Source organism: Ranitomeya variabilis, chromosome 2 (genome assembly GCF_051348905.1).
Source record: "Ranitomeya variabilis isolate aRanVar5 chromosome 2, aRanVar5.hap1, whole genome shotgun sequence".
NCBI lineage: Eukaryota > Metazoa > Chordata > Amphibia > Anura > Dendrobatidae > Ranitomeya > Ranitomeya variabilis.
Genome location: NC_135233.1, coordinates 1,056,016,029 through 1,056,035,800, shown reverse-complemented (window position 1 = coordinate 1,056,035,800; position 19,772 = coordinate 1,056,016,029). Strand labels below are relative to the sequence as shown.

Below are 19,772 nucleotides of genomic sequence, written 5' to 3'. Positions count from 1 at the left end.
AAAAATAATGTTATGACCACACATTATTAGGAAGCCACCCTCTGTATTGGGCTCCTCTCAGGAAGTCTATTCATCCTGGGGTTCGGTTGCCCTCTGGCTTCTTGTACGAATTCCATAAAACTGATTTGTGTGCGATTAGGAGAGAGAGAAAAAATTCCGACTGAGTCAGTCCCAAGGTATCAGCCGATGACTGTACAGTAGCTCACTGCCGGCTGCTAAGTCATCTGGCTTTTCCTCATTCATCATCAGCACGGAGTAAAGCATTAATCCGTGTAACCACATGCCTGAAAATCTAGTAAATGTTTCACGATTTAAGTTCTGTTCATTACATTCTGCCCCGCAGCCCAAACCTTAAGAGCTCATTAACCGTTTTGGTGGATGAGTCCTATGTATGTAGATTCTCGTTGGAGACATTTATGGTCCCACTCCCACTTATGGGGAAAGCGGAAGCTGCCGCTCGGTCAGGAGCCTGTGCAAATCGGCACGGCACTCAATCCAGCATTTCTAGTTGTCGTCCCTGGGTAATAACAGGTTAAGTGATTAATCACTGTAATTAAATTATACTGCCAAAATAGTTTAACTTTCCCTTTTCGTTAATAGATGTTGGCCAGAGAAGCCACCCTAATTTAATTTAGGTTTTAGTAATTTTTTTTTTTTTTTTATAAAGCCGCGACACATACCCTCTGACTACTTGCGTACAGGACTATTAACCATGGTGGCTTTTTTTGACTTCTACTCTGACCACTGACGTATAAAGGACATTTAAATATGTCTGAAACAAACATGGGCTTGGTGATCAGGGAGGGTCTGACCTCAGGGATCTCCCATAGGTCCTTTCTCATCTATTGGAGTAGTAGTGCCCCATGTGTGATCACCTCCACCATAGACCGTGACTGGGGCAGCATTTACATGGGTCTCCATTCTCTGTATTCATGAGGGGGTCCCAGTGGTGAGACCACCCCCCCACAAGTGGGTATAGTGATGTATACCAACACTAAGCCAAGTGTTTGGGCTTCACCAGTCAGAGACCTAATGACCGTGGTTTCCAGGAGTTTCTTAGGGCAAAAGCTCTACGGGAACCTAGCCAAAGATGGCTGCTAAGGGGTCACCTCTCATCTCCACAGATATTTATGCATCTCGGTAACGTCCTGTGAGTCCCAGTTGCATGCAGAAGTCTTCATTTTATTTTATTTTTTTTGTTCTGCACCATGAAGAGTTAAAGGGCACACTTTTGTTTTTTTTTCCACGTGTCTAATGTCTTGCATCGAGAACACTGAGGTCGTTAATGCTGCCGAAGCCCGATACCTACAGTCTCGTGGAGCTCATTGAAAGGTTGTTTTAACCTTGACTTTCCCGTGGCTGCTTATTATGACTGCGATGATTAATGGGCGTTAATGGCCTCCACGTCCTCCTACATGTCCTTGGTGACATTGCATGGAAGAGTACAGAAGATGAAGCCTTCACCCTTCCTTTTCCCCTCTTTATGCCTGCAGCCGTCAGTGCATGCTGAGAGCTGTGGTTTTGCAACAGCGGGTGAATAAAGATTTGGAAGAAGTACTGTTCTTAGACTCGTCTGGAGTGTCGTCGCACTTTTTGGCAGACTCGTCGGATGGTGCGTCCAACTACGTGTTGAATTGTATGACCTTCTGGCAGATGATCGGCAGTGCAGGCAGACACTTGTCCTCCGAGGAGTGTAAACTTGGAAAAACCAGGTTCATGTTTTGTTTGAAAAGCCCTTATTGTTCCCATAAGAAGCGCTCACGTTACAGGGTAGGTAGCGGAAGTCTGGCACGGTCATGTGGACCAAACCGGGTGTTAAGGATTCCTTGTCACCCTCTTCTCCTTACAGCAGGTGCACGAGGTGTCTGCATATTTCTTGGCTCTGTGTATGATATAGCTGTTGCATATTTTTATTACAGTAATTTTTTTTTTCTATACATGCTTTACTAGAAATCTCCCCACAGAATTTGCTGCGATTTTTGCAAAATCACAGTACTTTTGTCATGAATTTGAAAATGGTGGCAAATTTATTTTTTATTTTTTTTTCCATGCAGAAAGATGGTGGAGCTTTACTGGGCATTAAGGGCTGCTTGTTCCCTCCTGGAGCTCTTCAACCACTTACTACTTTTTTTTTTTCCATTCTATGCACTTTAAGGGATACTTGTCACCTTGGGGGGGGGGGGATACTTTTCACCTGCAGATATAGGGTTAATCCACAGATAAATGGTTTTACAATACTGCCATTTCTACTGAAATGTTCTAGTAGAAAATAAACTTTTTTTCTTCCCTGAGAGCTGCCAACTTTCAGTCAAAGGGGCCGTACAGGGAGCGCTTACAGTCATCACTCACAACTCGCGGCACTGCTCGTATACTGTGAGCGGCGACTGTGAGCGCTCCATGGCGCCTTTACTACTGTCTCTGCACAGATGTGCTGAAAAGTCTGCTGTGAAAGTGCAGGGGCAGTTCTGAGACTGCTGCCTGTAATCGCTGCATGCACCGCCCCACGACTGAAAGCCGGCGGCTCCCAGAAGGAAATACTTTATTTTTCTCCTAGTAGTTGGCTGGGTAGAACTGTAATGCCATTTACCTGCAGATAAAATAATATAAAAAAAAACTGTGGAAAAAACACTGCATAAACGTTACATGGAAACATGGCCTAAAAAGAGGCAGTGGCTGGCGATAGTGAAGCTTATGGGTCAAACTAACGGGCACTAAAAGGGGGTTTTGCTGCACTTGTCAGCTCTATATATGGAGGCGGCTGGCTCCAGGGGCTGTTACAAACCTGCCAGACCGTGTGCACTCTGCTTACTGACCACGGGGCACCACGTACTCTGTATCCCTCACCTCTCAATGTGGATGTTATTAGTTTTATAAAGGGCCAGATCCACAGGTGCTCTCCAGCACCGCTAAGGGAAAAACTGCATCAAAACGGACTTCGGATTGTTGCGTGGCCTGCTACAGGGCCGTCTTGAGAATCGTAGACGTTCTATTTCTTTTCCGTTTGTCCAAATCTCGGAGCTCTGATTAACTTTGTCCTCAGCGTTGTCTTCCCATCCATACACAGAAGACCTGTATTATCCTAATTCACTAATCTCTTAAAAGGCCATTTATAAACCTTGGATTAAGCCCTGGAGCAATTTTCCATCCTGACGTGTAACATTACCCCTTTCTTGTTTTGTTTTTTTTCTCACTAATTTAATAAGATCCTTTCACTGTTATTTCAGTTTTGCAAAACTAGCGCTGTACATAAAGTGGTTTTCCCATGATCTGACTGCTCGACCACAGTTCACTTTTTATTTTTTTCCCTTATGGGAGCTTTTGTGGATTTGACACAGATTAATATCAGGAAAAGGAGTTTATTCCTGTTGCTCAGGATACGACATGCCTGTCGGTACTCTTATTCTATGGCTGTGGCTCCGGGTTACAAGAGCAAACACCGGTCATGTCCGGCATTCATACAATATCCCACCATGTGGGAATCTCTTCCAAGGTTAGAAAATACTATTTTCCACCACCACCCCAATCCCTAAAAAAAATCTCCAACTCCTTAGAGAAGAACACCCGTTCCCCACTGCCATCTACAGAAATATACTGACTTGGTTCTGTCGAAAAACTAAGCGCAAATCGTGAGTTTTGACGGTGATGCATGACCCGCTATCTTATGTGTGATGGGGAGAAGCTAAACGTTGACGACCCCACTGTTATTCTGTAATGATGGCTATGCATTGGATTTTATGGTTCACAGATGTCCTGTCCCTTGGTAAATCGGAGAAAATAAATGGCCACGTGTACAATCCTTGATTTTTGTTTTGCCCAAGGATGGTTTTTATCAGGGTTGTCTTCTAATCTAGCACTTGCCCTTTTTTAAGGTGAAGGGTTAGATATATCATGTGCAGATAAAAGAAGCCGGAGGACAGTTGACTTCTGATGTCGAGCTACATATCCTCATTTATCTGCAGACCCTTCTGCTCTTTATCCTGATACCCCCAGAGTGAAGGACATGGGTCAGAGGTGAGGAGAACAGTGGCCTCTGGGCAAGCTATCTGTGAAGGCCCTGTAGGGCAATCCTTCTGTTACTCATCTGTTTTGACATTTCTATTTGACTGGAATGGATTATTTTCCCTCGCTAATGTGAAATCCATGTACCAAGCTGATCTTCCAGGATCCTATGATCCTTGGGTCATAGATTGGTCATCATTGAAGTTAAGTCTTAGTAAAAATGTGACTTAATGGTTACATCGGCTGAGTCTCTGGTCATACCTTGAATTTTCTGGATTCCTTAGGAAGATTACTTTAGCAATAGAAACCAGTGGTAGTATCGGGGTCTTGTAGCGCACAATGTCGTGCAAATTCTTTACCTCCTACAATATACATCGATCAGCCGTAATAAAGGTTCAACTGGTAACCCAGGAAGTCTGCAAAGGGTAATGATAAAAAGATGGTCAGAACAGTTTTCGGTGTAAGGGGCTACATGGCTGCTCTTCAGTCCGAGTGCCTGAACTGACCCATTTTCTGCACTGAAGGGTTCCACAATCTGCTCATTAAAACTGGACCCTGGAGCAATGGAAGGTGGCCTAGTAATTGCGCTTTTATTTTTTTTCCCCACCATGCAGATTGACTGATCCTTCTCTTAACAAGCGAAGAGATTCCCCCAGAGTAACCCACGGCAGTGGGTGGCAGTATGATGCTGTGGGCAATGTCCTGCGGGGAAACCTTGGTCCTGGTACCACGTGGAGCTGACACGTACCATCTACCTACACATGTACAGACTAAGTACCCGGCAGTGGTAGTGTCTTTCAGCAGGATGATGTTCAGCCACACTGCAAAAAAAATTAACTCTTCAGGAATGGAGGAATATACAGGAAGCCTCGTCATGACTTCCAGAACATCCCATAGATAATCAGTTGGATGGGCAGTTTGGAGACAAGTCCGATTTTTGGAGGCCGCGCCTGTTTAAAAGACCCCTTTAAAGGATCTGCTGCCAATAACCTACAGGTGTCCAGCGATTATCTGGCATAAGTGGAGTCCATGCCTCAATCTGATCGGTCAGCGCTGTTTTGGCACAAGTGCGACCTACACCAGTATTAGGCTTTTAATGTTCTCCTCGATCAGTGGATATTTGGTATTTAATGTTGGTCTCTTGGATTAGAAAGTGATGTCTGTACTGAATATTAAAACGTTGATTAAAACATCATTCCCATTCTTTGCTATTTTTTTTTTTTCTTAGGTTGATGAAACTGTTCCTCTTCCTGAAGACCTTGACGGTTCTGGGGATGATGAGGATTTTTCTGGATCAGGATCCGATGGTGAGAGCAGATTTACTTTGCATCTTTGCTCTAGTCCTCTCTCCTATCTTATCAAAACCTGCTGACAGATTCCCTTTATTCTGACAGCAGCATGATGTAGGGACAGACCCCGATTCCAGTGATGTCACTTAGTTTACTGGGTGCAGCAGTTGTGATAGAATCAGTTTTCTCTGCTGCAGATCTCGGAATGCTGAGCTCTGTATAACCCCGCCCACACCACTAATTGGCAGATTTCAGGGTACAATCAGTGTGCGGTGTGGTTGGACCAGGATGATCTCCTGCTGATAAAACACTGATTTTATTGACACAACAAAACAGACCAGTAAGTGACACATCCCCGGGATCAGACGCTCTTCCTCTAGATCATGCTGTTCTTGGATTATATAGCAAAAGCCTGCTTTCAGATTCCCTTTAAGACAGTCGCTATCTACTAGCCAGTGACTTGCAAGTGGCAGGGACTAATGTTTCCATTCAGCGTGAGGGCCACCACTCTCTTCTCGCCATAGTTCTGCTTCTTGAACCCATATTGAGCTTTTTTTCTTCTCTACTTGGCATTAAATTTTAATCCAGTGTACTAAGCCTAGTTTTATTGTGATACGGCGGCTGCACATTGGTGTTTCACCCTACTGGACTAAATTCTTCTTCTTATCTTACCTCATCGGTTAAGAGTAAAACTTCATCCACATGGTTTATTTCTGTTATAGGTTTCTTTGTGGATTCGGAGTCTAAAGATGTAACGGTCTTTACTACGTCTATCTCCACTTTGGTGCCCACCGTGGAAGGGTCTACGGCAGCTCAGGAGCCGGAGATTGTGGAAAAGGAAGAAACTAAAACTGAAGACACCACAAAGTCTGCGGATACAACAGCATCCCCCAGTGACGACATTAAAGACCCAATAGCTGTAGATACTGATGATGCAGAAGCAACCACGAAAGAAGCCATCACATCTCCTCCATTCCATCAGGAAGAAACTGAAGATAAGAAACACCACCACCATCATCATCATCCACACCATCATACAACCACGTCTAGTACAACTCTTCCTTCTGAGTCAGGCGGAGATGTTGATGACACAACAGATATTCTTCTTGCAGTTGATCTGCCAGAACAAACTACAACAAACATACCTGATACAGAGCCTGGGTTACATCATGTTCCCCAGGAGCTGACCACTCCTGTCGAAGACTTGGCAAAGCATGGTGTCTTCCATGGAGAAACCACCTCTGGAGCCACCAGTACCTATGTGGATAACGAAGAAGCTGCCGTGGATGCATTAGACAATCTACCGGCCTTGGTTACAACGACTGTGGCTGAAGAGTCTCGCACACATGAAGATCATCATCCTCATCACCACCACCATCATCATCATCCTCCTCATCATCATACTACCACAACTCCATTTGTTGAGTTAGGTGTTAAGGAAGAAGAGACCACAAAGCAGTCTGACCCGGTTGAACCTGAAAGTAACGCCGAAGGAGGAGAAAACGTAACAACTGTTTCTGAGGATGAACACCCTCCTGAAGATCATCACCATGTAACTACTACCACCATGTCTGCTGAACCTGAAAAGCCTCCTGAAGTCCACACACCGGATACGAAGGGCAGGAGAATCCATGTCCCCGATGATGGAAGCACAACGGCTGTCCCAGTAATAAGTGAAGATGAACACCTCCCCGAGGACACAGAAAATGACGACTTCACCAGCACCACAGCCCAGTATAACGTCTCCAGGAGTCCATTCGATGAAAACGATGAGATTTCTGACTCTAAGGAAGAAGGACCATCCGGGGTAGCAGATGAGGCAAGTCTTGATGATGTACCATTTTTCATAAGTGGAGGCAGGCAACAATTCAGTTTTTTTCATAAGGCCTTTATTGGTGATTAGGGTAAAGGTTATCCAGCTGAATAAAAACTGCCCTAGTTATGTCTAAAATATTAATAGAACTTATGAAGAAGGGGCCTCTAATGTCCCAACCCTGCACTTCATGTATCCTCTGTGCTGTCTATAGTGATGTGCTTCCAGGGAGGCTGGCTGTAGGGATAATTTTCATAGGTAAACCAGCACCCTTCCTAATTACAGCTGGAAATGAGGCTTACAGCCGACCTCTGCAAGCACATCTGATAGCGGATGGAAATCTGTGGCCAAGCTTCAGATGGAGGTGATGAGACCCGGGACTGCAAATGTCACTGCAGTGAATTGATGAAATAAATACAACTAATACACTCTTGGCATCCAGGGCAATTTTTATTAGTCTACGCAATGCCTTAAGTCTGGTTTTGGCCAACTGATTGTGGATCCAGTTTTTTCGGACCTCCAGTGATCAACTGCTGTCAGATGATTGACTGTCCATGTAATTTATTGCTCACCCCTGGTCTGGGTTCTTGGGTTGTTGTACTTGATAAATATTTATGTAGTTCCCAGAAAGCTGAGGTTTGTGCTGCTTTTTGCAATCTGCTCGTTTTATGCCACTTTAGCTGTCCCACGGCAATACCAGGAGAGTTATATTCTCTAACAAAACCTCATGCAGGACATATTCTCATTCTTCAGTGGAGGTCTGTCTGGTTCCACCGAGGTGTACTTTGTAGGTTGGTCTTCTGGAAATGGCAACAATTGTCCAGCAACATATTATACGTCATCATTGGATATTTATTTTGTTTGTTTTGGGGTTTTTTAGGATATATTTTTTGAATCGACAAATTCAGTCCTCAATGAAGGCAGAATGAACCCGTCCTCTGAAGAGGGGAACTCTGACGACGGAAGCTCTGATGCCTCACATGGGATCATGGAAAGGAAGGAACTTCTTGCAGGTAAAACTTGTTTCTATAATGAAGTATCACAACGATGAGGCTGATCTTGGAGAGATCGTCCTGAAACGATCTATATTTTCTCGGAAACACAACATTTTTATGTAAAGTAATGCCTCAAGTAGCTGTTGTCCTCCATGTTTGAGCTGATATTTTCTTGGTTCTTGAGGCCTTTTCGATGTCTTGCTTGATCTCAAACCCTTTTTCCTTTCAGGAATCATCGCAGGTGGAGTGGCCGGTTTGGTGTTCGCAGCTGCCCTGGTTGTGTTTGTACTGTACAGGATGAAAAAGAAAGATGAAGGCAGCTACTCTCTGGAGGAACCAAAACAGTCCAACGGGGGATATCAGAAGCCAAGGGAACAGAGGGAGTTCTACGCGTAGTCCAGCAATTCTTCTCTTCCACTTGTGAGATCTGCCTCTACTTCTTCGTTCTCCAGCCACAGCTTTTGCTCTGTGGCTTTTTTGGTTTGTTTCAAAGGACGACTACTGGACGTTATTTATGGAGAAAGCCTTCAACGTGCCTTTTCACAGCACCGTGCCTTTTTTTTTTTTCTTTTTTTTATAACATAGAGGAGGACTTTGTTGTCCACATGCGAGTTAGACTACTTGCGGTACATTGTCATGGAGCACATCTCGACTGGCTACCTTCAGCGCAAATCGTTCCTCTGCTGACATCTCCTATGCCTCGCTTCGATTGTACATAGATATAAATATTTTTTTTTTTTTAACCCCCAAATCCTAAAATCCAGTTTAGCTCCACCATAGCACTTAAAATCCAAGTGTTACATTCCAAATTCCTTACATTCCCGTCAGAAAACAATTGAGGTTCATACTCCAAAAAAAGTGCATCTGATCCATCCCAGATGCTTTCCTTGTGTTTTTTTTTTTTTTTTTTTTTTAGTTTTTTTTTTTTAAGCTTTAAACTGCCACAACTATTTATTCACTGGTTTATAAGTCTGTTCTGTCGATAATCTGAGGAATATCAGCGGTCGAATGTGCACCTTCCACGATCCATATCTTCTTCTTCTTGCACTAGCCTGTCATCTGGTCCTTTTTTAGCGTTACTGAGCTGTTTGCTGTTGCGTGTTTGTTATATTCAGTGTTTTTTGTTATGTTCTCCCTTCGGAGTATGCAGTGCCAATGTTAATGTTTATGCCCACTTTTTTTTTTTTTTTTTTTTACATTTCAGACACCCTATATTTTGCAGAACTGTTACAATGGGGGGTATCTGAACCCCCTTCCCATGACATTTCTGTCTTGTACGACTTGTGCGACGCTGCTTCTAGGGTACTTTTAATTTTTCTCTTTTGGAATAGTTCTTAAACACTACTACAAATACGTTCTACACAAATTTTTGGGAGAATATGACCTGGATAAAATGTTTCTCCTCTATGGGTTCAGTCGTCTTAATTTTCGTTGGAATGAGATTAGTTCTGTTATGGTGTTTTCAAGAGATTTTTCGATCTACGCTGATTTTTGTTAAAATCTGATTACTAAACCTGAGAGACGGACTGGTTGAAGAAACCTCTACTGCCCTATTAATCAGATTCCTGTAAAGGTAAAATCTCACGAACCTTATGCACTCGTGGCCTTAATCCAGAATTTTATATCCCGGTCCTAATCTCCATTTTTCTCCCCATATCTCAAGGTTGTGCTGTGCATATATCTGTTCTCTCCCAATTCTTCTAGGACCACCTTCGTTTGGTTTTATGATACACTAATACTGTAATATAAAGTTGTCTTTTTGATGCAATATATTTTTACAACTTCAGTTAAAAAGCATTTCTGTGCCTGAAAAAAAAACAAACAAAAATTAATAAAAAAAAAATCCCAATACTTTATAAGTCTACAAGGAATCCTCTTCTCCCAGATTGCAAGCTCTGGATATTTGGGTGGCCATCTCTACAGGTCTCATGAAGGCCGTGGTCATGCTGCGGCTTTTAACCACCAATGTTACAGTTTCCTTTCAAAATGAGGGGATCGTGCAGGGCAACTATCGAAAAATCACAAGGCTACTGTGGTTAAAAGCCGCAGCATGACCAGTGTGTGAACACTGCCTAAAAATGACACCCAGTGTTACTGGTGGCCTGAATGGCGAATGTCACCTGCTTCCTAATGAATGTGCACCTAGATACATTATTCCTTTTGAATATTCTAGAAAGAATCCAGTAGAACAATCTAGGACTTATCTAGAGGACCTAGAACAAGAAGTAAGGAATAGCGACATTTATTGCTGTGGACCAGAGACTCGAACTTATAATTGATTGGTTTTTTTTGTTTGTTCTTTTTTGGCAGAAATGCATGTAACAATTTTAATGTTTATATGTGTAAATAGGTTTTAAAGAAAAAAAATTCCTAGTATTTTTCTAATTGTTGTGATTTATTTGCAACCTTCCCTGACCTCCTTCTCCCCCATTTGGCAATAAATGCCCATTTTGGGCCAGTGCTGCAGCTATAATGGTTGTTGGACTCCACTAGTCGCTATGGCAGTCCACTCTTCCATCGGGCGTGAAGAGATTAGGGTTAGGGGCTCAGTGCCTGAGGAGTCCTGCTCCTGTGTGGACCCAATTAGTAAGACTAGGAACCTGCCCAGCGCACCCCACCTGCATCTCTTGATCCCCAATGTAAGATTGGGTGGGAAACTAAGATTGTCACAAGTTAGCCATGCACATTAGAGAGGTGTCAGGTGAACATTTTAGCACGGGGAAGAAAAAAAAAAAATAAAAAAAAAAATGGATGGAGCATGTTAAAATCCAACATGCCCAATCCTCCTAACTCTGTCACCTGCCATTGAAAGGAGGCTCAATTTGGTCATTGGTTATTTCTTCATCTGACCTTTTATCTAATGTGTATGGCCGGCTGTACAAGTGTAACTATTGGAAAGATGTAGTTTGCCATAAACTCTCACAATAAAGCAGTAATGAGGGCTCACCACTCAGGGATAAATGAGCGACAGAGGAGCAATAAGCAGAGTTGTGTCTGACAACCTGCGTGACTTAGACCGTACCTATACAACCGTCACAATCCACAGGTTCCGATTTCCGTACCTCCAGGTCCTGGTTGGACGCTGCTGCACTCTCATACCATAGCAATGTTTTAAGGAACCTAAAACTTTTGTACCATGAGACTCTTTAAAAAAAAGTTTTCTGTAACATAAGGGTAAAATGCAATAAAATTTTACTTTGAAAAACCTTTTCTGGACACTGGATGTTTTTTAGCCAAAGGTAATTTCAAGAGGAATTTTGTCTGAATTTTGGAGTTAATCATTGATATGCATTACTTGAATTGATGAAAAAAATCTGACCTATGCAAAATCCATAGCCACAGCCCTGAGAGGCCCCTTTCACTGCCACCAGTGAAACAGGACTGCCACCGGTTTGTTAGATATAAGCTTAGTCCGTTACCTGGATTATATCGGGCCAGAACACGGCCCCGGTAGCATGGAAAGTTAAACCGAGAATCTGACTTGTGAATTTGTGAATCAAGATAATAGCAGCCCAAGAATAAATTATATTAAATATTTAAACGCCTTAAGGGCACACTATATATACACAATAGTTATACAATGGTCAGATATGCAAATACAGATAGTGATAGGACAAGATAGAAGCAGAATGTGTCAATTACTGGGTTGATGATCGACCATGTGTGTGCTGTGCCGCAGGAGGCATGGGCTGCCGGCTGGTCTCTTCACACGTTCCTCAATGCAGTCCCCACTTTCAAAGTGACTGAAAAGAGACCACATGGCCTTACGCTAACCTTTTTCGGGTCATTCCTCTGCCCTTTGGGCTGAACTTAAATCCCCTCCCCTTTCCTCTGCAGCTAAAAACTCAACCTAGGATGGGTCATAATTCTTGGTAGACGGTCATAGGGAGGTGGTTTTGGCGCCATCTCATCTGCTTGGGTCCCTGCTACACTTTAAGACAAAACACTGCTATGAAAGTCCTATGACCGCTCATAAAAAGAACAGAGGCAGAGTCTCTCAGAAGCAAAGCTGGTCAGTCACCCTGTAATCCACCAATGCAATCACTTGAATCCATATGTCAACACAATGCAGAATATTGCAATTTTCTCTGGGCCAGCGCAAATTTAAAATGGACTGTGGCAAAATGGAAACCTGTTCTATGATGAGAAATTTATTTATTTTTTTTTATGTAAACCACGGAGGCCATGCCCTGAACATTCAAGAGGAGAGGGACCATCCAGCTTGTTATCCAGTAGAGGGACCATCCAGCTTGTTATCGGTGTACAGTTCTGAATCGCTGATGGTTTGGGGGTCGCATTAATGCCGAAGGCATGGGTGGCTCAACATTTTGAAGGCACGATTACTGCTGAGCATTTTATAGAGGGTTTTAGAAAGATGTTTTCTCAATGAAGAATGTGTTGATTTCATGGAAAACCTTGTATGTTTCAGTTAAGGCACATACTGCGTTCATCACAACTGCAGAAGAATTCGAGTGATGAACCGGCCGCCTGCAGTCCATATCTTTCACCATAAAAAACAAAACACATTTTGGATGCTATTAAAAAAACAAAACATCCAGCAACGACCCCAACTGTGGATGGAGTGGCGAGAATCCGACATCAGACAAGAATACGACAATGTTCCTCTCCCAAAACCCTATCAGTTGTCTTTTTTATGTTCTTTACGTTTTCCAGTGTCACAACTTTTGGGGAATTGTTGTAAATGAACTTATCAAACAGCTTGGACCACTTTGATAAATTTGGAACATTTTCAGACTGTCTAAGAATTAGAGGGATGTGATGAATATCCCCATTGTGTCCGGCCTTCAGCACTGTAGCGGGGGAGGAGCGGTGGAGCCGCAGCACGATCTCTAGGGAGATATTTTTGTTTGCCAATCCAAAGGGTATTTAAAAACAAACATGCAATGAATATAAGATGTTTCCTTCCCTTTGAAGAGCTAATTTGCCTAATTTATTTTCTGCTTTTAAAGACTCAACATATCACCCACCATCTTTCTTAGGTGAGCAACAATCCCCCTTCCCAGGAGTGACAAAGACAATACAAAACTATGAAGACCGAAAGGCATGACCTGTTAGTAGTGGGTTGTTTTGTGGTTTTTTTTTTTTTTTTTTAACTTCACTGCTACTTTCCAATGCTTTTTGGGCAATGTGTACCTGCAGCATGTGATTCGCATCCTTCCTACAGACCTGACTGATTAATTTCTTTGCTGACAATCTTTTAGCCAAGGGCTTAAAGGGAATCTGTCAGTAGGACCAACCCTCCTAAGCCGTCTATATTGGTATGTAGGTCATAGGAAGCGGAATAAAATGGCACCTTGATATCTGCGATCCGATTTCTTATGCCAGAGAAATCCATGATTTTCTTAATATGCAAATGAGCTGTTAAGATCTATGGGCCGCACATAGATCTCCCTGTTAACAGGGCTTATTTTAAGTGAAAGGGGGTGAGACATGTAATAACTGACAGTCTGCTCTCCTGTGTGATTACTGATTTGGTTATAGATCCAGATTGTTAATTGTTGTAAACCCCTTCCCTAATGAGGTATTGCCCGTCCTTCATACACATAAGTCTTAGATTCTGACTTGCAGGCGCCATGTAAGACGTTGGTCACTTGCTTTTAAGTCAGAATATTCACTCAAGATCCATAAGATCACAGGACGCAGCTGATGCATTTTGGGGCTACAAATAAGAGTAGGTGTAAAAAAAAAAAAAAGAAAAAAAAAAAAAAAAACATAAAAATTCAGATTTTTTTTGTACTTTGAGCTTCTTTATCTACTCAAAAGGAAGAACGATGTAAAAGTGTCTCCAGTGCTGGCTCATCCTGGGTGATATATTTTATGTTCCCAGGCTGCAGGACACTTTTCCTCTGTAGATAAGGAGAATTGTTTGTTTATTTCTTCCACAGAACAGACCGGAAGGTCAATGAGCCCGGCTGGTCCTCAGATCCATTTATGACCCATTGACCTATGTCTATTTACCCTCAGGGTCTTATCCTACAGCTACAAGGGCTTCACCCCCTGCTCCTTAGATTAACCAGGCACCTGAAGATCACTTTTTGCCCACAGCTGTTGTAAAGCTAAAATATTAAAATAAAAATAATTACCGTAACTGAATGTCATTTTAAAATGTTATAAATACATATTAAATTTAATGAAACTAAATAAATGTAATTTTTAAATTAAATACATTTCAGTTGAAATACAATAATAAAATGTAATTTTTACATACAAAAAATACATTTTAAATTAAATAAAAAATGTACTTTAGTTTTAAATGCCTTTTAAATTACAGAAAATAAATGTACCGGTAATGTAATTTTTAAATTTATTTATTACATTTTAAATAAAATAATAAATACATTTTAAATAGCATACAAAAAATTAAATGTTTAAACAAAAATGTTAAATTTAATAAATTTTAAATAAAAAAAATAATTAAAATAAAAAATAAACACCTTTTTAAATGAAATAAATACATTTTAAATTAAATAGAAAAATATCAGAAGGGATAGTACGTCCGATGTTAGTACCCCCGCTTTGATGCAGAATACGGCGGTGAGCCCGCATCAAAGCCGGGACATGTCAGTTGTTTTGAAAAGCTGACATGTGCCCTCAATAGGCGTGGGTGAAATCGTGATCCGCCCGCGCCTATTAACTAGTTAAATGCCGCTGTCAAACTGACAGCGGCATTTAATGTGCGCTTCCAACCATCGGGCCACAAATACGTCCACCGCTGACCCCCATCACGTGATTGGGGGTCATCGGTGCGTCGGCATGACAACCAGAGATCTCCTTGAGACCGCTATGGTTGTTGATGCCGGATTGCTATGAGTGCTACCCTGTGGTCGGCGCTCATAGCAATGCTGTAATTCTCCTACATAGAGGCGATCTAAGCATCATCTGTATGTAGCAGAGCCGATCGAGCCATGGCAGCTTCTAGCCTCTCATGGAGACTATTAAAGCATGCCAAAAGTTACATTAAAATGTTTTTAAAAAAATAAAAAAAACATAAGTTCATATCACCCCCCTTTCGCCCCATTCAAAATAAAAAAAAAACAAACATACACATTTGGTATCGCCGAGTTCAGAATCGCCCGATCAATAAAAAAAGGATTAACCTGATCGCTAAATGGCGGAGCGATAAAAAAAAATGTAAAGGCCAGAATGACGTTTTAGGAATTACGCGACATCACATTCAGGCCGGCGTCACACTAGCGAGTTTTACGGACGTATGAGCGCATAAACTACGTCCGTAAAATACGCATTACACACGGCCCAATGATTCTCTATCGCCCAGCTCATATCTGCCGTATATTACGCATCCGTAATATACGGTCTTGTACGGCCGTAGAAAATTGCAGCATGCTGCGTTTGTCACCGTATTGCGCAAAAAAAAATCGCCAATGAAAGTCTATGGGGGCGAGAAAAATACGGATTCCACACGGACCAGCAGTGTGACTTGCGAGAAATACGCAGCGGTGTTAGTGAAAAGCCGGTAATTCAATTGTCGGCTTTTCATTTCTCCTTCACAAACCCGACATGATATGAGACATGGTTTACATACAGTAAACCATCTCATATCCCTTTTTTTTTTTTTTTGCATATTCCACACTACTAATGTTAGTAGTGTGTATGTGCAAAATTTGGGCGCTGTAGCTGCTAAAATAAAGGGTTAAATGGCGGAAAAAATTGGCGTGGGCTCCCGCGCAATTTTCTCTGCCAGAGTGGTAAAGCCAGTGACTGAGGGCAGATATTAATAGCCTAGAGAGGGTCCATGGTTATTGGCCCCCCCTGGCTACAAACATCTGCCCCCAGCCACCCCAGAAAAGGCACATCTGGAAGATGCGCCTATTCTGGCACTTGGCCACTCTCTTCCCACTCCCGTGTAGCATTGGGATATGGGGTAATGAAGGGTTAATGTCACCTTGCTATTGTAAGGTGACATTAAGCCAGATTAATAATGGAGAGGCGTCAATTATGACACCTATCCATTATTAATCCAATTGTATGAAAGGGTTAAAAAAACACACATTATTAAAAAGTATTTTAATGAAATAAACACACAGGTTGTTTTAATATTTTATTGCTCTCTCAATCCACCTGAAGACCCTCGCTCTGAAAAATAATAAACCAACAATATACATACCTTCAGATGATCTGTCACGTCCCACGAAGTAAATCTATCTGAAGGGGTTAAATCATTTTACAGCCAGGAGCTGTGCTAAAGCACTCGCTCGTACCTGTAAACCCCGGGTGCTGAAAGGAAAGCAGGGTGATCTGTACTTACCTTGAGTTGCGGTGATGCACCCTCTGCTGGATGTCCTCATGAACTGGAGCCTTGGAAAAGTTCCCACGCGGGAGCCCACGCCAATTTTTTCCGCCATTTAACCCTTTATTTTAGCAGCTACAGCGCCCAAATTTTGCACATACACACTACTAACATTAGTAGTGTGGAATATGCAAAAAAAAGGGATATGAGATGGTTTACTGTATGTAAACCATGTCTCATATCCTGTCGGGTTTGGGAAGGAGAAATGAGAAGCCAGCAATTGAATTACCGGCTTTTCACATAGATCGTGCTGAATTAAATATAAATACAGAATATATATATGTGTCTCAATGAGATATATATATATATATATAATATATATATTATATATATATATATATATATATATATATATATATATACTGTATATATGTTTTAACGAACATTTGAGCACATAAATCCATTAGATGTCGGTTTTGCAAGCCTGCGAGAAAATATCGCAGTACGGATGCCATACGGATTACATACAGATGATGCCATGCGCAAAATACGCTGACACACCCTGCCTACGGATGACATACGGATCACTATTTTGCGGACTTTTCTGCGTATTACGGCCGTAAAAAACGGACCGTATTTACATACTCTGAGTGTGAGGCCGGCCTAAAATGCAATAACGAGCGATCAAAAGAACGTATCTGCACCAAAATGGTACCAATAAAAACGTCCACGTGGTGCACAAAAAATAAGCCCTCACCCGACACGAGATCCAAAAAAATGGAGTCGCTACGGATATTGGAAAATTGCGCTTTTTTTTTTTAATAGCAAAGATTTTTTTTTACCACGTAGATGAAAAAGAACCTAGACATGTTTGATGTCTACGAACTCGTAATGACCTGGAGAATCATAGTGACAGGTCAGTATTAGCATTTAGTGAACTTAGCAAAAAAAGCCAAACAAAAAATAAGTTTGGCATTGCACTTTTTTTGCAATTTTCGAGTACGTGACATGCTAAAACCAATGATGTCGTTCAAAAGTGCAACTTGTCCCGTTAAAAAACAAGCCCTCAAATGGCCATATTGACAGAAAAATAAAAAAAGTTATGGCTCTGGGAAGGAGGGGAGCGCAAAACGAAAACACAAAACGAAAAAAAGCTAAATTTAAATAAAATAAATGTAGTTTTTTAAATAATTAAAAAAATAAATAAATGAAAAATATAAGTATTGAAAAATGTCATTCATTTCAGATTTTGCTTTTCTAGGACACTTTTATTTAGGTGATAACTTACTGATCAGTCAGGGTCTTTCTCCCAAAAACGTTCCCATTTTTCTTTTATTTTGTGACTTGCCATTACTCATAGAATTATAACAATTAGAAATTTCCTATTTGCTTAGATCTCGTTAAATCCATAATTATCATGTAGTTCTGTACTGGAAACAAATCCGCCTTTCTGGATAATCAGATCCTGAATTACAGGACTCTCACTACTTGTATTCGGAGCAGTGACCTCCTTGGCGCGCCGTCAGCCATGCGATAAGCCGAGTTTCAGCCCTCGGTCGTATTTCTCGATTATCTGCTAGTTTCTGTCCTTATCTCCCATACGGTTGAAGTCGGTGCCAAGACTTTTGCTCCCTTTATTCTGCCTCAGGTGAGACAATGCCGTAAATCATGTCGAGGGGCGTTATATGGTCGATAATCCTCATAAAGGAATATTTCTGTCCTGTCTTGGCTCAACAAACGTTTCTGAAAGTTCCCTAGAAACGTGCCCAACAAACACTGGGTTCTCCTGCCCCGGCTCCTGTAAGAAGCGGCCGAGGACTCGTACAGTAATGATTTAACAATGTCGTTAGTCATCCATTAACCACAGCTGTGCAAATACCGACCAGACCTGCTCCCAGGCTGCACTGCCTTCAAAGAACACTTTCTCACATGGGTTCTCCGCTTTGGTCTCTTAATTTTCATGTAGCGCCCCCACAGGGCAAATGAAGCATTGCACCATCGTCATTAAAAATCAAATGCTGGACAAGGCAGGTCCTCCGGAGCCATTGTCGCCTTTTCTAGCTGCTCTCTATGATCCTCTGGGTTTATGATATTGATGACTATGTTCACACGTAGCGGTTTTTTCCATGCTTTTTTTAATGCAAATTTTCACCTACGTTTTTCAGTACCAGCAAAGTATGAGATTTCAGAAATCTCATGCATACTTTGTTTTCTTTCCCTCTATTTTGCGCAAAACTTTTAATTTTGCAGACTGGAGCCTTTTTCACCCGTTGAAAGCAATGGGTGGGGAAAAAAATGCTAAACAATTGCAGGTATCAGTTTTTGCTGTGTTTTTTGTGCCAAAACCTGATGAAATAGAATCCGATTTTTTTTTTTTTGCACTAAACCTTATCAAAAAGCATGAAAGACAAATGTACCATGACAAAAAGCAGCAAAAAACGCAATAAAAACCTGTTTTTGAAGCAAATTTTGCCTGCGGAAAAAAAAGGCATCAAAAACGCAACGTGTGAACATAGCCTTACAGTAGAACCCATTATTCAGCCAGTGACTATCTCCCCCTGCCTCTCCAATACACATTGGCAATCTCTCAATCTCTACGAGAGAGCCACAGCCAGATGTCTCTGGCAGCAGCTTATCTCGCCAAGATATAAAGGATCGGCAGCCCGAAACCGGGACATTCGCTGTATAGAATGAAGAGGCGTAAGTCAAAGCGACTCCATAAAGAGGGACCTCTGTGCCTGTCCATAGTACGTAACCTTAGCTCCCAACTCTTCCTAAAAATTCTCAAAGCAACAAATGCACCTCGTATGCAATAAAGAATATGGATCTTTGAGTACTTTTTTTTTACACTTTAATTAATATACTCGGGTCTAAAAAATAATTTTTGCAATTGGGTTTCATGAAAAAAATTTCACCGTTTGGCTTTTAAATGTTCTTTATTTTTCTGCAGATTGTTGTCTGCCGAATGAGATCAACTAAGGATCTATCGGAGAGATTATTCTGACTGAGGGTGGGGAGGGGGGTTGTAACTCTCTTATCTGTCTTTTCCTGAGCTCCTCTCCCCTGACTTAAACCAGATCAAAGACATTGTGAACATAAATCAGCTGGAGCTCTGACAGACAAAGTAGATATAAGATCTGTCAGGATGAACTGACAGATTCTTACATAACTCATTCTGCAGACAAAAATAGATGCAACCTGAAGGCTATAAAGGTCAAATGGTGCAAAATTTGACAAAATCAAATTGCAAAAAATAATTTTTAGCCAAAGAAATACATGCAAATACAAAAGGGAGTCGACCACTCCAAATTTACACTTCAAGCTAACCACATGGTCTTATAGGAGACTGAGCAGCAATAAAAATCGTTGTTTTCATTTTTAAATCTGTTCATCAACTACCTTCAAAA

General features: G+C 41.6%; 1 protein-coding gene across 1 annotated transcript in view; it reads left to right on the top strand.

Annotated features, from left to right (window-relative positions):
• Positions 1-11,303, top strand: part of SDC1 (syndecan 1) — a 34,853-nt gene extending 23,550 nt beyond the window's left edge. The window contains exons 2-5 of the mRNA XM_077291479.1: positions 5,228-5,306; positions 6,011-7,107; positions 7,982-8,114; positions 8,326-11,303. Of these exons, the coding sequence (XP_077147594.1) occupies positions 5,228-5,306; positions 6,011-7,107; positions 7,982-8,114; positions 8,326-8,492 (1,476 nt within the window). The 3' untranslated portion in view covers positions 8,493-11,303. The remainder of the gene's footprint in view (positions 1-5,227; positions 5,307-6,010; positions 7,108-7,981; positions 8,115-8,325) is intronic.
• Positions 11,304-19,772: the final 8,469 nt, after the last annotated feature.